The sequence below is a fragment of the Neofelis nebulosa genome, chromosome 1 (genome assembly GCF_028018385.1).
Source record: "Neofelis nebulosa isolate mNeoNeb1 chromosome 1, mNeoNeb1.pri, whole genome shotgun sequence".
Classification (NCBI taxonomy): Eukaryota; Metazoa; Chordata; class Mammalia; order Carnivora; family Felidae; genus Neofelis; species Neofelis nebulosa.
Window position 1 is genome coordinate 63294846 of NC_080782.1, and position 14730 is coordinate 63309575.

Consider the following 14730-nt stretch of genomic DNA (forward strand, 5'->3'; position numbering starts at 1 on the left):
ACCCAGCACGTTTCACATGCAGTTAGCACGAGCCCACGGTAGTCAAGCATCAGATCTTATGCAAGATTTCCAAGTCATTGCGTTGAGGTTAGCAGGGTGCTAACAGCTTTTCCCAATCACCAAAGGGGAACCACATGCCAACTGGTAGCCCCCGAGGGCTGGAGCAGCCGGCCTCTTCACCATGCCAAGTCCTGCCCGGGAGCCTAGGAACACTGCGTGGATAGAACTCTGCTTTGTGAGAACTGCCTGCTCAGGTTCAAGTGACAGGAAGGAAGCCAAGTGTGTGAGGCGCCTCCTCTGTGAATGCTGTGTAAATCCACCACAGACATTTATTTCCGTTACTCCTCTCGATGGCCTGGCAGGACCTGGTAACAGTAGCCACAAACAAGGGAGACCAGCCCAGAAGATTTGAACCCAGGGTGGTCTGATTCCAGGATCCTCACTCTTAAATAGCTGGCCAGAATCTGCTGTGTCTGTCTGACTCCCAGATCCCAGATTCTTCCGCCACACCCCACAACCCTCATTTGCTGTGGTGGGACCCATATGAAAGAAAGGCATCAAGGCATCTGCTCTGCGTGTGGGGAGGAGACCCCCATTAGACACGAGCCAGAGCCGTTGCAAGCTAACGCTGAGACTGGGCTTCAGGCAGGATTTTGTTAACTTCACGCCTTGGGGTTAGGAAGGAACTCCACAGGCAAGCTGCGGGAGCTGGGGGTGGGGGGGGGTCGGGGGGGGTGGGGGGAGTGGAGACGGGAGGGGGAGGCAGGAAAGGGAAGAGGGGGAGGAGAGGTGACACCGGGCAAGAATGCAGTGCCGTCATGGAACTCAGGAAAGACGGTGCATTTCCCTATTTCCTTCATCATTAGAGAAACCCAAGACGCGGGTTCAGTTCGTTCCACAAGGGCTTGCTGAGTGTCTTCTACGCACCAGGCCTGTGCTAGGGTCTGGGGACGTGGGCAGAGGACAAAACCCAACAAGATCGCTGCCCTTGTGGAAGTTCCATTCTGATGGGGGGGGGGGGGGGGGAGACCAACCCAGAAACGTAACCGAATGAGGGTCCTGCCTGGTGGTTCTAAGTGTTGTGAGGAAACGCTACCAGGGGCTGGGGCAGGGTCCCATCGGAGGGCTTTCCTTCAGGCCTCCTGGGGGAGGTGACCTGAAGGAGTAGGAGGACCTGGTTCTGGGAACAGCTGTGGCTTGCTGCCCAAGTGGCAAGCAAGCTGAAACCATCTTCCCTGCTGCCCTGAGACCCACCCCTTGCGCCCACCTCACCCCTGTCCGCTTTGCTCTCTGCAGGTTTGACATCTACAGGAAGGTGCCCAAGGACCTTACGCAGCCAACATACACCGGGGCCATTAGTGAGTAGCCATCCTTCTTGCCGTTGTCCTCACCCCCTCCCCACCTCCTGTACCCGGGCCTGCTCTCCCTGTGCAGAACTGCTGAACCAGGGAGAAAAGAAGGAGAGACGGGAGGAGAGGACAAAGGATGGGCATCTTGCGAGCCCTTCGTATAGTTCCTCGTCTCATCTCTGTTCTCACCAGAACCCTGCAAAGTATCGGCATTATCTGTTTCTGGAAGGATACACCCGAAATCATCAGTAGCAATTGCCCCTGGGAGGGGAGACTGGGGCTCAAGGGGTCAGGAGGGCTTTTCTTCCCTTTTAGACTACTGGAGTTTTTGACATAAGCACATTTTTAATCATTAAAAAAAAGAAGAAGAAGAAGAAGAATTGCACCAGATTTTGGTTTCTAAATGCCAGTGTTCAGTAAAAGGACCTAAAGTCTCCTTAAAGAAAGAGCTGGTTCCAGGGCCGGGGCAGGAAGAGAGCATAATAAGCTTGGATCATCTTGGGCCAAAAAGCAAAGAAGCTCCCAGAGGGGGGAAAAAAGGGCTAGGGATGCATCAGCAGGACACAGGAGCAACATGAAAGAGGCCAAAGGCTAACACAGGGGTAGTCAGAGTAACAGATCATGGCATGATTATCTTATGTGCCAAAGAATTACAAAAAAAGAGTATGAGAGTGTACTGACATAAATCAATGAGAGAGAAGGGATGGCTCTTCCTTAACAGAAGAATTCCAAGTAATATAGTAATGTAGATGGATAAATACCCCCTCCAGGAGGTAAAGCCTAATTCTCTTCTCCTGGAGTATGGGCTGGACTCAGTGATGCAGAGAATGGAAAGAGCAGAGAGTGGAAAGGAAATCGTAACTTTCCTATGTAGATGCCCAGAGACAACCAAGTGATGAAGGTTGACATCAGCCAGTGAGACGTCCTGTGGACGTCACGCACCCCCGATGGGACGTGATGGGAAGGACACCTCCCCTCCGGACATTCTTCCCCAAACAGCCCAAGCCTGCCCAATCATGAGAAAGCATCATCGGGGCCCAGGTTGGGGGACATTCTACGCAACTCCTGCCAATACGCTTCAAAAGTGACAAGGTCTCGAAAACCTTGGGAAGAAGGGGGAACTGTCAACAGATTCAAGACTGAGGACACAGGATGACTACATGCAAAGTGAGATCCCAGGTTGGGTCCAGGAACAGGAAAAAGGGGGTTTGTGGGGAAACTAGAGAAACCTGTAGTCATGTCTGTAGCTTAGTTTTGGTGCTGTATGGTGTTACTTCGTTTTGACGTGCATACCGTGGTTATGTAAGATGTTAACGTGAGGAGAAGCCAGATGAAGGGCGCATGGGAACTCTCTGTACCGTCTCTGCATCTATTACTCCACAATGAGAAGTTTATTAAAAGCAAAACAAACCCAAAAGCGCCATGCACGCAGGAAAACCTCATAGCCTCATTTTCCAGAGGAGAAAATGGGCCCAGAGAGGTGAAGTGACTTGTCTCAAGTTTCACATCTCTCGAAAGGCCTGACCCCCTGCCGGCCTCTCCAGTGCTTCCTGCGAGAGAGGGACCCTCCCCGTGGGCTGTCCCCTGAGCAGGGCCCTGGGGCTGGGCAATCAAATTGGAATCCACTGCTGCCTCCCAAGGTGGGTCATAGGAGCATGGCCTTGGGGTTCCCCCACCCCCGCCCCTGCTGCTCCTGCCCGGCCCTTACTCATTGAAGCCGTGGGTGCCTTCTCCAGCCCTGGGTCTCCACATCCCTGGGGAAGGGAATGCAGCAGCCAGGACACAGGATGCATGTCCTGCAGGCTTCCCATGTGGCAGAGCTGGGTTCATTCTCCCATCTAGTAGCTGGGGGACTTTGGGGAAGTCACCTCTCACTTCACCTCTCTGATCCTCATTTTCCTGATATGGGGAATAAATGAGTTCAGACCCGTCAAGTGTAGGGTATGTGCTAAGCTCTCAGTGCCTGGACTACACTCCTCTGGTCACTGACCTCCAGGAGCCCCCAGCCTGTGAGGGTCCGTGCCAGCAGACGCTCTGATGCTTTGTGCCTAAGTCCCCACGGAGAGGATACCCAAGGCACATGAGAGGAGAGGGGGTTCGACTTGTTTCTGAGCCTGATCACAAAAATTCAAGTAAGGTGTCCTGTCCCCTTCCTGCCACCAACCAGTAGTCCAGACCTCTGCCTCACAGTCTCTGCAGTCTCACCCTTGTTAATGGATGTGTAACAATCAGGTCTGGGTCCTCCTGGAATTTTTAAAAAGCACATTCAGGCTTTGATATACCTATATTGTTGTTTTAAGCAGAGACGGGAACCTACTGTGTGGACCTCTCTTCCCGGCCCTTTTTTCAACCGCCGTAGGCTGGACACGTTTCCTACCAGCACGTACACGGCCCGCTGCATTCTTCCCTGCAGCCGCGTCTGGCAGCCCACGGTTGCCATCATCTGCGCGACCCACAGTTTATGTAACCAGTCTCCTGGGAGTGGACAGTCTCGATTCCGATTTATGGCTGTTGCAGACATCCTTGTCCATATATTTTTATATCCTTGTATGGTTATTTCTGTAAGGTAACTTTTCCTAGAAGAGGAATTACTGGGTCAAAGGGCACGTGTGTTGTAAAATTTAGAAGGTACTGCCAGATGGCCCTCTAGGGACGTGGTCTGATTTGCGGTCCCGGCCACAGTGTGCAAGACGGCAAATTCCTTTACACGAGAGGAAAAAGGCGTGAGGCATGGGAAACCAGCCCTTAGCTACCATGTAGTGAACAAATATTTATTAACTAGGTCCTGGGGCCAGGTCCCGTACCAAGCACCAGGATCATGTTGATGAATGGGCTCCCGTCTTTGTCCTTAAGGAGCACATGGCCTACCAGGGCAGCAGACACGAAGCCACACCATTTCATGACATCTTGATAAGTGCTATTAATAACTGCAGGAACAGGGAAAGGCCCTGGACACTCACGGATCAGGGTTTGAATTTTGCCTCCTTCACTGAAGTGGCCATTTGGCCTTGAACAAATTCCTTGACTTCCCAGAGTCTTGGGTCTCGGGTCTTGGGTCCAGTGCCCCCCTTTGCTGGCTGCACCAGGTTTCCCAGTCACACACATTCTCTAGGGGTCACATTCCTATGGTCCACTGCCTGAGTCAGTTTCAAAAGAAGTGTGGTGTCAGAGAGCCTTAGCTTCTTGCCCAAACATGGATTGAAAACCCTCATCAAGCCTTCAGTATCACAACGGCCTTTCTGGTTGAAATACTTCATACCTGCCTTCATACCTCGTGTTTTTCATTCATTCATTTATTTATTCATTCATTCATTCATTCAACAAGTATTTTTTCTGTACCTTCTCTGAGCCAGGCTAGACCCTGTGACCATAGTGGTACCAGACATTGTCTCTGTCCACCTAGTATGGGACAATGGTAGGGGGAGCAGTCACAGAGGGTGTATGATCAGGGCTGTTGGACACTTGGGTTTCAGCTGAGTAGACTTGGCATTTATCGTGTCCACCTGCTGGGTTGACCAGGCTTCATCCAGACCTTGAACAGAGCACACAGATTTCAGAAGGAAGCCTTCCATCCCTGTCCCCCGCCCCTCCCACCCCCAATCTGGACAGAGTTAGAGTGTTGGGGCCCTTTTGCAGGCTTAGGGCAAGGAAGGCAGTTAGAAGGCCTGGATTGGTCTAAGTCAGCATTGACCTTCAGAAACGCCTCCCTACTTTGTGCCTGTCCATTATAGCATGTGATGGGTTGCTGGGGCTTGAGAGAGGTGTGAGAGGGATGAACATGACTCTGAAACATGGGTCCTATGTGATACTGTTTAGGAAGATTCCAGGTGAAGGGTGTTCTGCCTGGTAGTGGGATTCTTGATCAGTTATCATAGCTGCAGTCTGCAGGTGAGAAAGGGAAGGATATGAGCCAGGAAGTTGGGATTGGTGGCTGCAGGAGTGCAGTGGATTTTTCCAACAGCTGGAGAAGACATTTGAAATGAGTTTCTATGCCACAAAAGCAAGCAAGCAAACATGGCCACTCCTGTAAACTGATGTGGCATGTATTTCAGACATAGGCTGCTGAGTGAGCAAAGCATGGTGGAAAAGGATGTATATAGCTTATGCTGCAGTTGGCTTAGAGAAAGAAAGGAATTGTACATATATGTTTCAGTGGTGTGGAAGGACGCAAGACCGTAACACTGATACCTTAGGGCAGGGGGCTGCAGATCAGGAGCGAGAAAGGGACTTGACACACTATACCTTTTTATGCAGCTGCATGATTTTTCTCATCACGTGCATGTGTTACCTCTTCTGAAAAGAAACAAAAAAAGTAAAACCCTTTAATACTGCCCTATATAGTTCTTTTAGTGTTTGAAGAATTGGGGAGTAATTCTAGGATCCCATACATTGGTCTGGTTTTAGAGGTGTAGGGACTGTGGGGATGTCCCTGTCTTGTTCTTCACTTGGAGTCCTAGATCTTGGGGTTTCTTTTCTTAGGGCATTGTCTGTAGAATTCATAGGATCCAGGCCTGTCTCCCCACCCACCTTCCCAGGCCAGTCTCTTCCTCTCTGAGCCTCCATTTCTACCTGCTGCGCAAGGGTGCGTGCCCCTGTCAGGCAGGAGTGTGAGGTGACACGGTGGCTGGTGACACTCCCACAGCAGGGCGCATGGTAGTGGCCCAGCAAACATTTGTTCCCTTCCCTCTTTACTTAGAAGGCATCTTTTTGCATTTTAAGATAGATAGATAGATAGATAGATAGATAGATAGATAGATAGATAGATAATGACTGGTTTCAGTGTTTGTCACAGTTGCTCAGCCAGTCCAGGAGCAAACCATCAAGAATGTAGCAGAATCAACAAGTGGGACCAGGAACTTTTTTTTCTTTGCAGGAAACTAGGGGTCACCCCATTTGTCAGTCACCTTCCCCAAATCACCAACTCCTCCAAGGACTCCCTGATGAAAGTCCTAATAATGAGCGAATGCTTGAGCCTTTATTACCCGCCAGGCACTATTACAAGCCCGGTTTCTCTGTTGTGGAAATTCTCAGAGCAGCTCCATAAGGCCTGTTGCCATTTTACAGATGAGGAAACTGAGGCAGGGAGAGGTAAGTAACTTAGCCAGAGACCCGTAGCAGGTGAGCAGTGGGCATATTTTGCAGACCCTTGCCCACTGCATGCCTCTGTGATAAGCCCAGGTGAGGTGTGCTCAATGCTCACTCTCTGCTCTTGGGTATTCCCTGCCTATTATTCCCTCCTGTATGCCAAGCCCCAGGCCAGGCACTGGAGCTGTGGACTTTCTGCCTTCAGGGATATCAGTTTAGTGAGAGAAACAGCCACAAAGAGCCGGTAAAATGTGGCAAGTGTGAGAATAGAGGCTGGGAACAGAGGAAAGAGTGACCAGCTCCACATCTGGGGATGAAGAGCCTCCTACCAGGAGAGACTTTTGAGCTGGACCTCGGCCTGGGAGCATAGAGAGGAGTTCACTTCACAGAGAGGATGACGAGGAGGAGGGGGAGGAGGGAGAGGAGGAGAGAAGATGGGAAGGACGTTCCCGACAGGAACCACAGGAACAAAGGAACAGAAATAAGACACATATTTACAGAACAGCACGTGGCTCAGTGTGGTTGAGTGGTCAGATGTTGGGGGAGTATCAGGAGCTGGGGCTGGAGTTCAAGGCCAGATCCGGACCACTTGTTATATATTGTCCCTGGGAGTGGCCCCAGGGGTCACAGATTTCCACCCTGGCAGGGGCCATTGACCAGATAAACATGAGTGACATGGGCCAACTCTGGAACTCTCTTCCACTCTCTACATTTCAGACTTTTATAGAAGAATTCCTTCCATAAAGAATTTTCCCTTTTCTTGAAACACAAGTGTTCAGTCTCCTCACTTTCTGACCTCTGATGAGGACATGGGCACGCCGTTGATGGTACCACTGGGGGTGGTGATAAATGGCGACAGACCGTTGGCCTCGGCCTTGGAATCAGGGAGTCAAGAGGGGGTGGTAGGGCCTGTGGCAAACTGGTGAGCCTCAGACCCCATTGGGAACCAGGGCCTGAGTGTTCTGGACTTTGATGTGCAATCAGATTGTTCAGTGGAGCTGAACAGAACACATTTGTGGGCCACCAATTTGCAGCCTCTGTGTTTTTTAATGCTTATTTATTTATTTATTTATTTATTTTTGAGAGAGAGAGAGAGAGCATGAGAAAGGGGCAGAGGGATGGGGGGACAGTGGACCTGAAGCAGGTACTATGCTGACAGCAGCGAGCCCAGTGCGGGGCTCGAACCCACAAACCGTGAGATCATGACCTGAGCCGAAGTCAGACGCTCAACCCACTGAGCCACCCGGGCGCCCCATGCAACCTCTATTTTTGACTGACCTCTGCATTAATATGCTCTTGTGGAATGAAGTCAGTCTGGCCCCCTGGAGGACCTGCCTACGTAGGAGGTCAGTCTCTATGGGAAGGTCACATCAGTACCAAACGAAGTCCTCCGGGAGCAGGGCTGCTTAGACTAAGAAGGGGCTTTGGACGGTTGGTGGGGCCTCTTTCCCCCTCCCTCTAAGCAGCTTTCCTTGGAGGCCAGGGGTGGAGAGGGGAGGGATGGGAATGGGAGGGGAGAGGGGAAGGAGGAGGGGCCAGCCCACCCACCCCCCAGCCTGTGCCCTCCACCCTTAATTGTGTGTCTCTGTATTGTTCCTTCCAGTCTCTATCTGCTGCTGCCTCTTCATCCTCTTCCTCTTCCTCTCGGAGCTCACCGGATTCATAACGACAGAAGTGTAAGTTCCATTCCCCCACAGGGAACATTCCAGAGCTTTCTGGGACCCCAGATGAGAGGAGACAGGGGCTTTAAAAAGAAGCAAGACCTCTGAACCTTCTCACTCTCTCATTTCCAAGCCCATGGCGTCCATCGCTCCTCTGTTTCTTAAAAGGGTTTTGAAGTTAGAGCAAAAGCAACCATTGCTTTGTTGAAGCTGAAGAGAAAATCTGGGTTCCGTTCTGTGGGGGGGCTTCCTGGGTCCGCAGATGACAGGAATCATTTGCCCATCTCTGCTGTCCCTTTGTTTGGCCAGTGGACTTTTTTCCCTCTGAATCATCATAGGGTCATTTGATGTTAAAGCTGGAGGAGTTCAGAGAAACGGTGCTGCTTCCTACCCGAGGGGGGTGGGGTTGCTGACCTCAGAGCCCAGCCCCCCTCAACTGAGCCCCCTTCCCCGTTCTCAGGCCCACACTTAGTGAGGAATCAGTGTGGGCTTCCTGGCAGCGATTGACGCATTGTGAATCGATCCCCGATTTCTAGCATCATCCGTTGCCCGGATAACCTAGTAAATGCTGTGGGGTATGTGTAACACAGAATGCCATTGGAATTATTCAGTCACAGCCCAGCGGCCGCCCTGAGGTGGAATCAGACCCCAGAGCTTCCTGCCTTGGCCACTGGCTCAGGGCTTCCAAGGCTCTTCGTTCCTGTGTTTACAACCCAGAAAGTCATCATGGGGCTGGGCCCTGGCCACCCACTCCCCTGTTCAACACTGGAATTTTCTTTTTTGCTCATGGAATTTCTTGGTTTCCTTTGCCTCCCTCTCGGCCACAAGACAATAGGAAACTAAAAACATAGTTACTTAGCCCAAGACGGGCGTTGTAGCTATGTAAGTGTTACCACCTTTAATCCTCAGATAGCTCTGAGAGGTAGTTATCTTGTCTTTAAGGATGAGGAAACTAAGGCTCTGAGAGGTGAAGGGATTTGCCCAGGGTCGTATAGTTAGGAGGGGGCTCCCAAGGCCCACCAGTCTCCTGAATCCACAGGCATCTCAGTCTTGTCTGTTTCCTACCATCACCCTCTGGCCAACTAATTTCTGGTTGTAGCCTACACTGGTATGGGAGAGTTTGCCTTCCCTGTCCCTCTGATCCTGTTTTTAACCCTGATGGCACCAGAGCCCAGAGGGTCTCACGGAGTGGTAGAAAGAGCTCTGGACGAGGCATTGGGAGACCCAGGGCCAGTTCCCCCTGCTCGATTGCCACTTTGCTGTGTGACCCTGGACAGGTTTCCAAACTCTCTGGCTCTCAGTATCGCTGGCCAAACGAGAGGGTGCATTAGAGTCAAAGCTTGTAGGTCTGGGGAGGCTTGTCTGCTTCCTAAGACATGACCTCCTGACCACGCAGGGGTCAGAGAATGTTCTTTGCCCCACTCAGCTCCTAATGGGGGGTGGCTCTGTGTAAATTTGGGCCACTGGATGTCTCAGGGGTCACCTGAGTTGGAATTAGAAACAGGGACAGCAGCAAGAGATTGAGAGCTACTGTGTGCCATGTACCTGCTGGTCTCTCCAGGCTGCGCCCCCTTCCCTGGGGGGGGGGGGGGCTCCTGTTCAGGTCCCTCGTGTTCTGAGCAAGGTGAGTGGGGTACATGTGTGACAACAAGGAGGGAGCCCCAACTGTGTCCCAGGGACTAGGGAGACTTTATATATTCTGGACAGAGCCACTGAGAAGTGCAAAGGCCCTGAGGCAGGAATTACCTGGTGTATGTACAGAGCAGATAAAGAGCTAGTGTGGCTGGAGCAAAGTGGGCAAGTGGAGAGAGTAGAATATGAAGTAGCCAGGACCAAGCTGGGGTAGATCCTGTACACTGTTGTGTATTCATGGGCCTCATTCTTGGTCCTGAGCTCCCAGAAGTCAGAAACCAGGTCTGCCTCCTTCCTTGCTGAGTGGTTCCCTGCTCAGAGGAGTTGAAAATGCCAACAATGGGGCGCCTGGGTGGCGCAGTCGGTTGAGCGTCCGACTTCAGCCAGGTCACAATCTCGCGGTCTGTGAGTTCGAGCCCCGCGTCAGGCTCTGGGCTGATGGCTCGGAGCCTGGAGCCTGCTTCCGATTCTGTGTCTCCCTCTCTCTCTGCCCCTCCCCCGTTCATGCTCTGTCTCTCTCTGTCCCAAAAATAAATAAAAAACGTTGAAAAAAAAAAATTAAAAAAAAAAAAAAAAAAAAAAAAAGAAAATGCCAACAGTGAACACAGACCATCAACAAGCAAGCAAAAACTAGAACGTACATGAATTAGTGAAAAAGACTGTGAAGAAAAAAAAACAGAGCAGGAAACAGAGAAGGTGTGTGATATTTGTGAGGTTTAAACAAGGTTGTTTACCAGAAAGGTACTTAATGCCACACCTGATGTACTTTAATATGGGTCTGTAGTTCTTCATGCTACATTTATTCATTTCACATTTATTCCCCATCTAATGCTAAAAAGGTTGTGAGGCCACCCTCAGCACCTGGCATGTACTAAGCACTCCATGAATGTTAATTTTCTTGTCCCCTCCCTTGAGCTCAGAGCAGCCTCCCTCGCCTCCTGCTGACATTGTGAAGGGCAGCTTGTTAAGCCGTTTGTCAGCTCAGCCCATGGTGAGGCAATGGGCCCCTGACAGGTGAGTTGTGACTGGAGCAGGTCGTGTGCCACCTGCTATGTGAAGAGCCACTCAGGTGAGCTTGGACAGCTTGTTCCATTACCCAGGACAGGGCTCCCTCCTTTCCGAAGAGCACAATATGTTCCCGCCGCTCTGCCTTCTACCCTGTTCCAGGGTTTTCCCTTCCTGACCCCTGAGGGCATCCTGGACACTCTGGTCCCAGCACCTCCCTGGAGAGGAAGAAAGATGAGGGGGGAGTGGGGTAATCAGACTACGAGGGCCATTCATGGTGTGTTTGCCATTTGTCTGGCCCCTGCTGAGCTCTTCCCCATTTGCAGTGTGAGTGGCCGGAAGGAGGGAGGGAGGCGGGAATGAGAAGAGAAACCCGTCGGTAGCCCGGGGGCCAGAAGCTCCATCTGTGATGATGCAGTGGCCCTGACGCCCCCTCTCCCCCTGCTGCCGTGTGACCACGGTGCAGGAGTTGCCCGAAAGGAGTCTGTATGGGTGAGGACTGAGGACTTCAGCGAAGAATCCAGAGGTAAAAGCATTGTTCCTGGTCTTCCTTCTATCAGAAGTTTCTCTGACCCCTGGGAAGGCCTGCCAGTTTGGGAACACATGAAGGTCCCAGGTCTTCTGTAATGGATGTCGGGCCCTCCCTGGCAGGTTTGTGACCACAGTGGGTCAACCCCCCACACCCCCCATCATGAGACTGTATCCCAAGGAAATGAGGTCACTGCTGGTGGGATCCACATTGCGCCAACCCTGACCCATGGTTATCAGTGAGTGACATAAGACAGTATTCTGGCCCAGCCCGGTAGGGAAGGAGGCCTGTTTGTTTGGGTGGTTGGACTGTAACGTGGGCTTTAGACAGGCCATTAATTATCCTTGGGAAAGTGGCCCCACAGGGGTTGCTGTGTGGCTTCACATTTCCAGGGGAGCAGGCCCCCCCCTTGTTCAGAGAACGTGGCTGCAACACATTCCGGTCTATGACTTCCCAGGCTTGGCTGCTTTTACTTATTAACCTGATGAGGATCTGTAAGAAGAAAATGTAGTAGCTGGAACTCTCCACTGATAATTTACAGTACGATACAATGTATTCTACCTTCCAGTTACGATTTATACTGGGCAACCACATGCCCAGCCAGCCAGCCACCTAGGTTCGCACTTTACGGTGATCGTCTCATGTCGTCAACACAGAACCCCTTGAGGTGGGTTCTGCGGGTAGTCTTAGCCCCACTTTACGGCTGGGAAAACTGAGGCACCAGGAGGCGAAAGCCACAATGAGGTTAGTAAGTGGTGGGGCCACTCCAGTCAAAGCCTCTGCACTCCTGCCCTGTCATACCACGCTTTTCTGCCCAGAGCATTCTGGGCCCCCAGGTGCATGGGAGCTGCTGCTCTTTGGTCAGAACAGTTGACCTGAACATTTGGATACACCCTTCCAGGGTGAAATGGCCGAGCAGGCAGTTGGAACTCCAGGAAGCCATTGCCCACCTAGCGGGAACTGGGTGGTTACCTTGAACTGTGTCCTCAGATGCTCCATAGCAGGCCCCCAGTGGGGAGGCCGGTAGCTCAACCAGGAGGAATGCCTGGATGTCTCCCTCAGAGCCCGGTCACCCACTCTGAGGCCTGGGTTGTGAGCTAGGGCCCGGTGAGAGACCCAGGGCTGTCACATGAAGGACAGGCCGGAAGGCATCTGAGCATGGAACGACTGGACTGGCTTCACGCTGCAGCGAGGTCCGCTCTTGTGAAGATGAACTTGGGGCAGGGCGACCCTGGAGGCCAGACTGGACAATAACTGTAGAGAGGAGGGTGTGGGCAGGACTTGGTGGCCGAGAAGGGGTGGTTTTGGCCCTCCACCTGGTAGGGAATAGATGCACTTACTTATACCTGGAGGGTAGGGATTTAAAACAAGGTCCTGGGGAAATTGCTTACATAACTTCCATCCCTCCCCTTCCACCGCAGGCCCTTGCTGTGGGCCTCACTGCTGTGTAAGTTTCCATTAAATCAAATTATTAAGCACAGAGGTCAGCGACTTTGGGCAGGAATCTGAACTATTCAAGTGCTCTTCTAAAAGCAAATAAAATTGTTTTCCATAGATGTCATCAGACTCACGCCTCAGCCTAGAATTTCAGGGCCCTTCGTTACATTCCACCTACGCTCCCCCCCACCCGTACCTCCCCAGTCCCTCTCTTCCTCTCCCTACATGGCCACTGCTTACTGACCCCCACGCAATCCAGCCAACTCCCTGACGCTGTCTGGTGTCCCCCGACTGGAATGTGCCCCCCTCTCCTCCATCAGCACACATTGGTACCTCCCCCCGTTCATTCTGCAGGGGTGGTGATCTCGTGCTCTGTGCTCCTGGCTCAGGGAGCCCTCGTCCCGGTCAGTCGGGAGGTCAGATGCAGCAACCCACCAGGGCGTGGCAGGGGGAGGTGGCAGAGGGAGGCTTGTAGGGCACAAAGGGGATGGACCCTTTACACCTGCTTGCCCTGTGGGCACTTGGGCCATGGGTGCAGTTGGGATGGGCACCTGCAGATTATCGGAAAGATGATGACACCTGCATCACAGGTCTCCTTGGGGGACACTTGTCCCTCAGGTTTTCATTGATTCCTTGCCCCATCCATCTTAATGCGGTGGAAAGAGCATGGCTCTGGGCTTCCATGGCTCCAGGTTCAGATCCTGCCTCTGCCTCTTCCTGGCCATGTGATCTTGGCCAGTCTTTTATCTGTCTTGCTCTGAGCCCGGTTTCATCCTTGTGAGAAGAGAACAGTGACCCTACTAAACATCTTCCTGCTGTGGGTATTACATGAGATACTACATGTGAAAGTCTCCGGCGTCGTGCCTGGCACCAGCCAGCTGCTTAGAGCTGGGACATCTTCGATTCGTTATAAGCAGGGCCACCTTTTATGCGGGCCTTAGAATATACCAGGGGCTGTGCTAACACCTTGCATCCATGAACACATTTAATCCCTATGACAAGCAGCTGGGGCGCCTGGGTGGCTCCGTCGGTTAAGCGTCCGACTTCAGCTCAGGTCACGATCTCGCGGTCCGTGAGTTCGAGCCCCGCGTCGGGCTCTGGGCTGATGGCTCAGAGCCTGGAGCCTGCTTCCGATTCTGTGTCTCCCTCTCTCTCTGCCCCTCCCCCGTTCATGCTCTGTCTCTCTCTGTCTCAAAAATAAATAAACGTTAAAAAAAAAAAAAAAGAAAAGAAAAGCAGCTTCTGAGGAGAACGAACTTTGTTTTTCTGAGTTGCTGCCTATGCATTTTACAGTGTGATAACCCTCCTCACACCCACAGTCTGGACACTAAGATAAGGACTTGAGTTCAGGATGCCCGCCATGAGTTCCCGCCTTTATTTTGCCTGGGGCATCTTTCAAAATAGCTACTGAAGAGTGAAGCCGGAGGAGAGTTAGTGACCTCTGCCCCATCATAAGGAACAAGTGCTTTTGCTACCCTGTTGTCTCTCTCCCGCTGGCTCCTGCCCTCCCCTGGCTCCCTGCACGTGCGCACGCGCACACACGCACACACACACACACACTCCTGGGATCTGTAAGTAATAAATCTCGGGACTCTTTCTTCCTTTGTGTGGGTGTATCGAAACTGTGCCTTCCATCAAAACGACCCTGTGGGTTTCACTTCCCCAAAGTGGGAGCTCGGATGCTGAGGGAGCTACCTGGCCGCCCTGTGTGGGTGGCTTGTGCCCCCTCGTTCAGCAGGTCATAATCGGCATATTCTCGATGTAATGCACCAGCTGTGGGCCCCTCAGGAATCCTTGCCACAGTGCTGTGAGGTGAATGCCTGTTGCTACCAACTCTGTAAACACTGATAATTACAAGAACAGTAAAAGCAGCAGACACTTACTGTGCCGTACCTGTGACCGCCCCTGTTTTACACGTGGGGAAACCGAGGCTGGTAGAGGCAAAACCCCTTGCATTATAAGGTCAGTCAGCTCGTAGGTGGTAGAGCTAGGATTTGAACACTGAGAGTCTGGACTTGCATCACGATGCCTT

At 52.0% G+C, this 14730-nt stretch overlaps 1 protein-coding gene and 1 long non-coding RNA gene across 2 annotated transcripts in view; one reads left to right on the forward strand and one right to left on the reverse strand.

The window, feature by feature from the left end:
* Positions 1-14730, forward strand: part of ERGIC1 (endoplasmic reticulum-golgi intermediate compartment 1) — a 101497-nt gene that overhangs the window by 46287 nt on the left and 40480 nt on the right. The window contains exons 2-3 of the mRNA XM_058723482.1: positions 1297-1358; positions 8038-8110. Of these exons, the coding sequence (XP_058579465.1) occupies positions 1297-1358; positions 8038-8110 (135 nt within the window). The remainder of the gene's footprint in view (positions 1-1296; positions 1359-8037; positions 8111-14730) is intronic.
* On the reverse strand, positions 4193-12548 carry LOC131508419 (uncharacterized). Its single transcript, XR_009260005.1, has 3 exons — positions 12234-12548; positions 5592-5642; positions 4193-4881 (listed from the first exon to the last, which is right to left on the reverse strand). It is a non-coding gene; the product is annotated as an uncharacterized LOC131508419 (long non-coding RNA).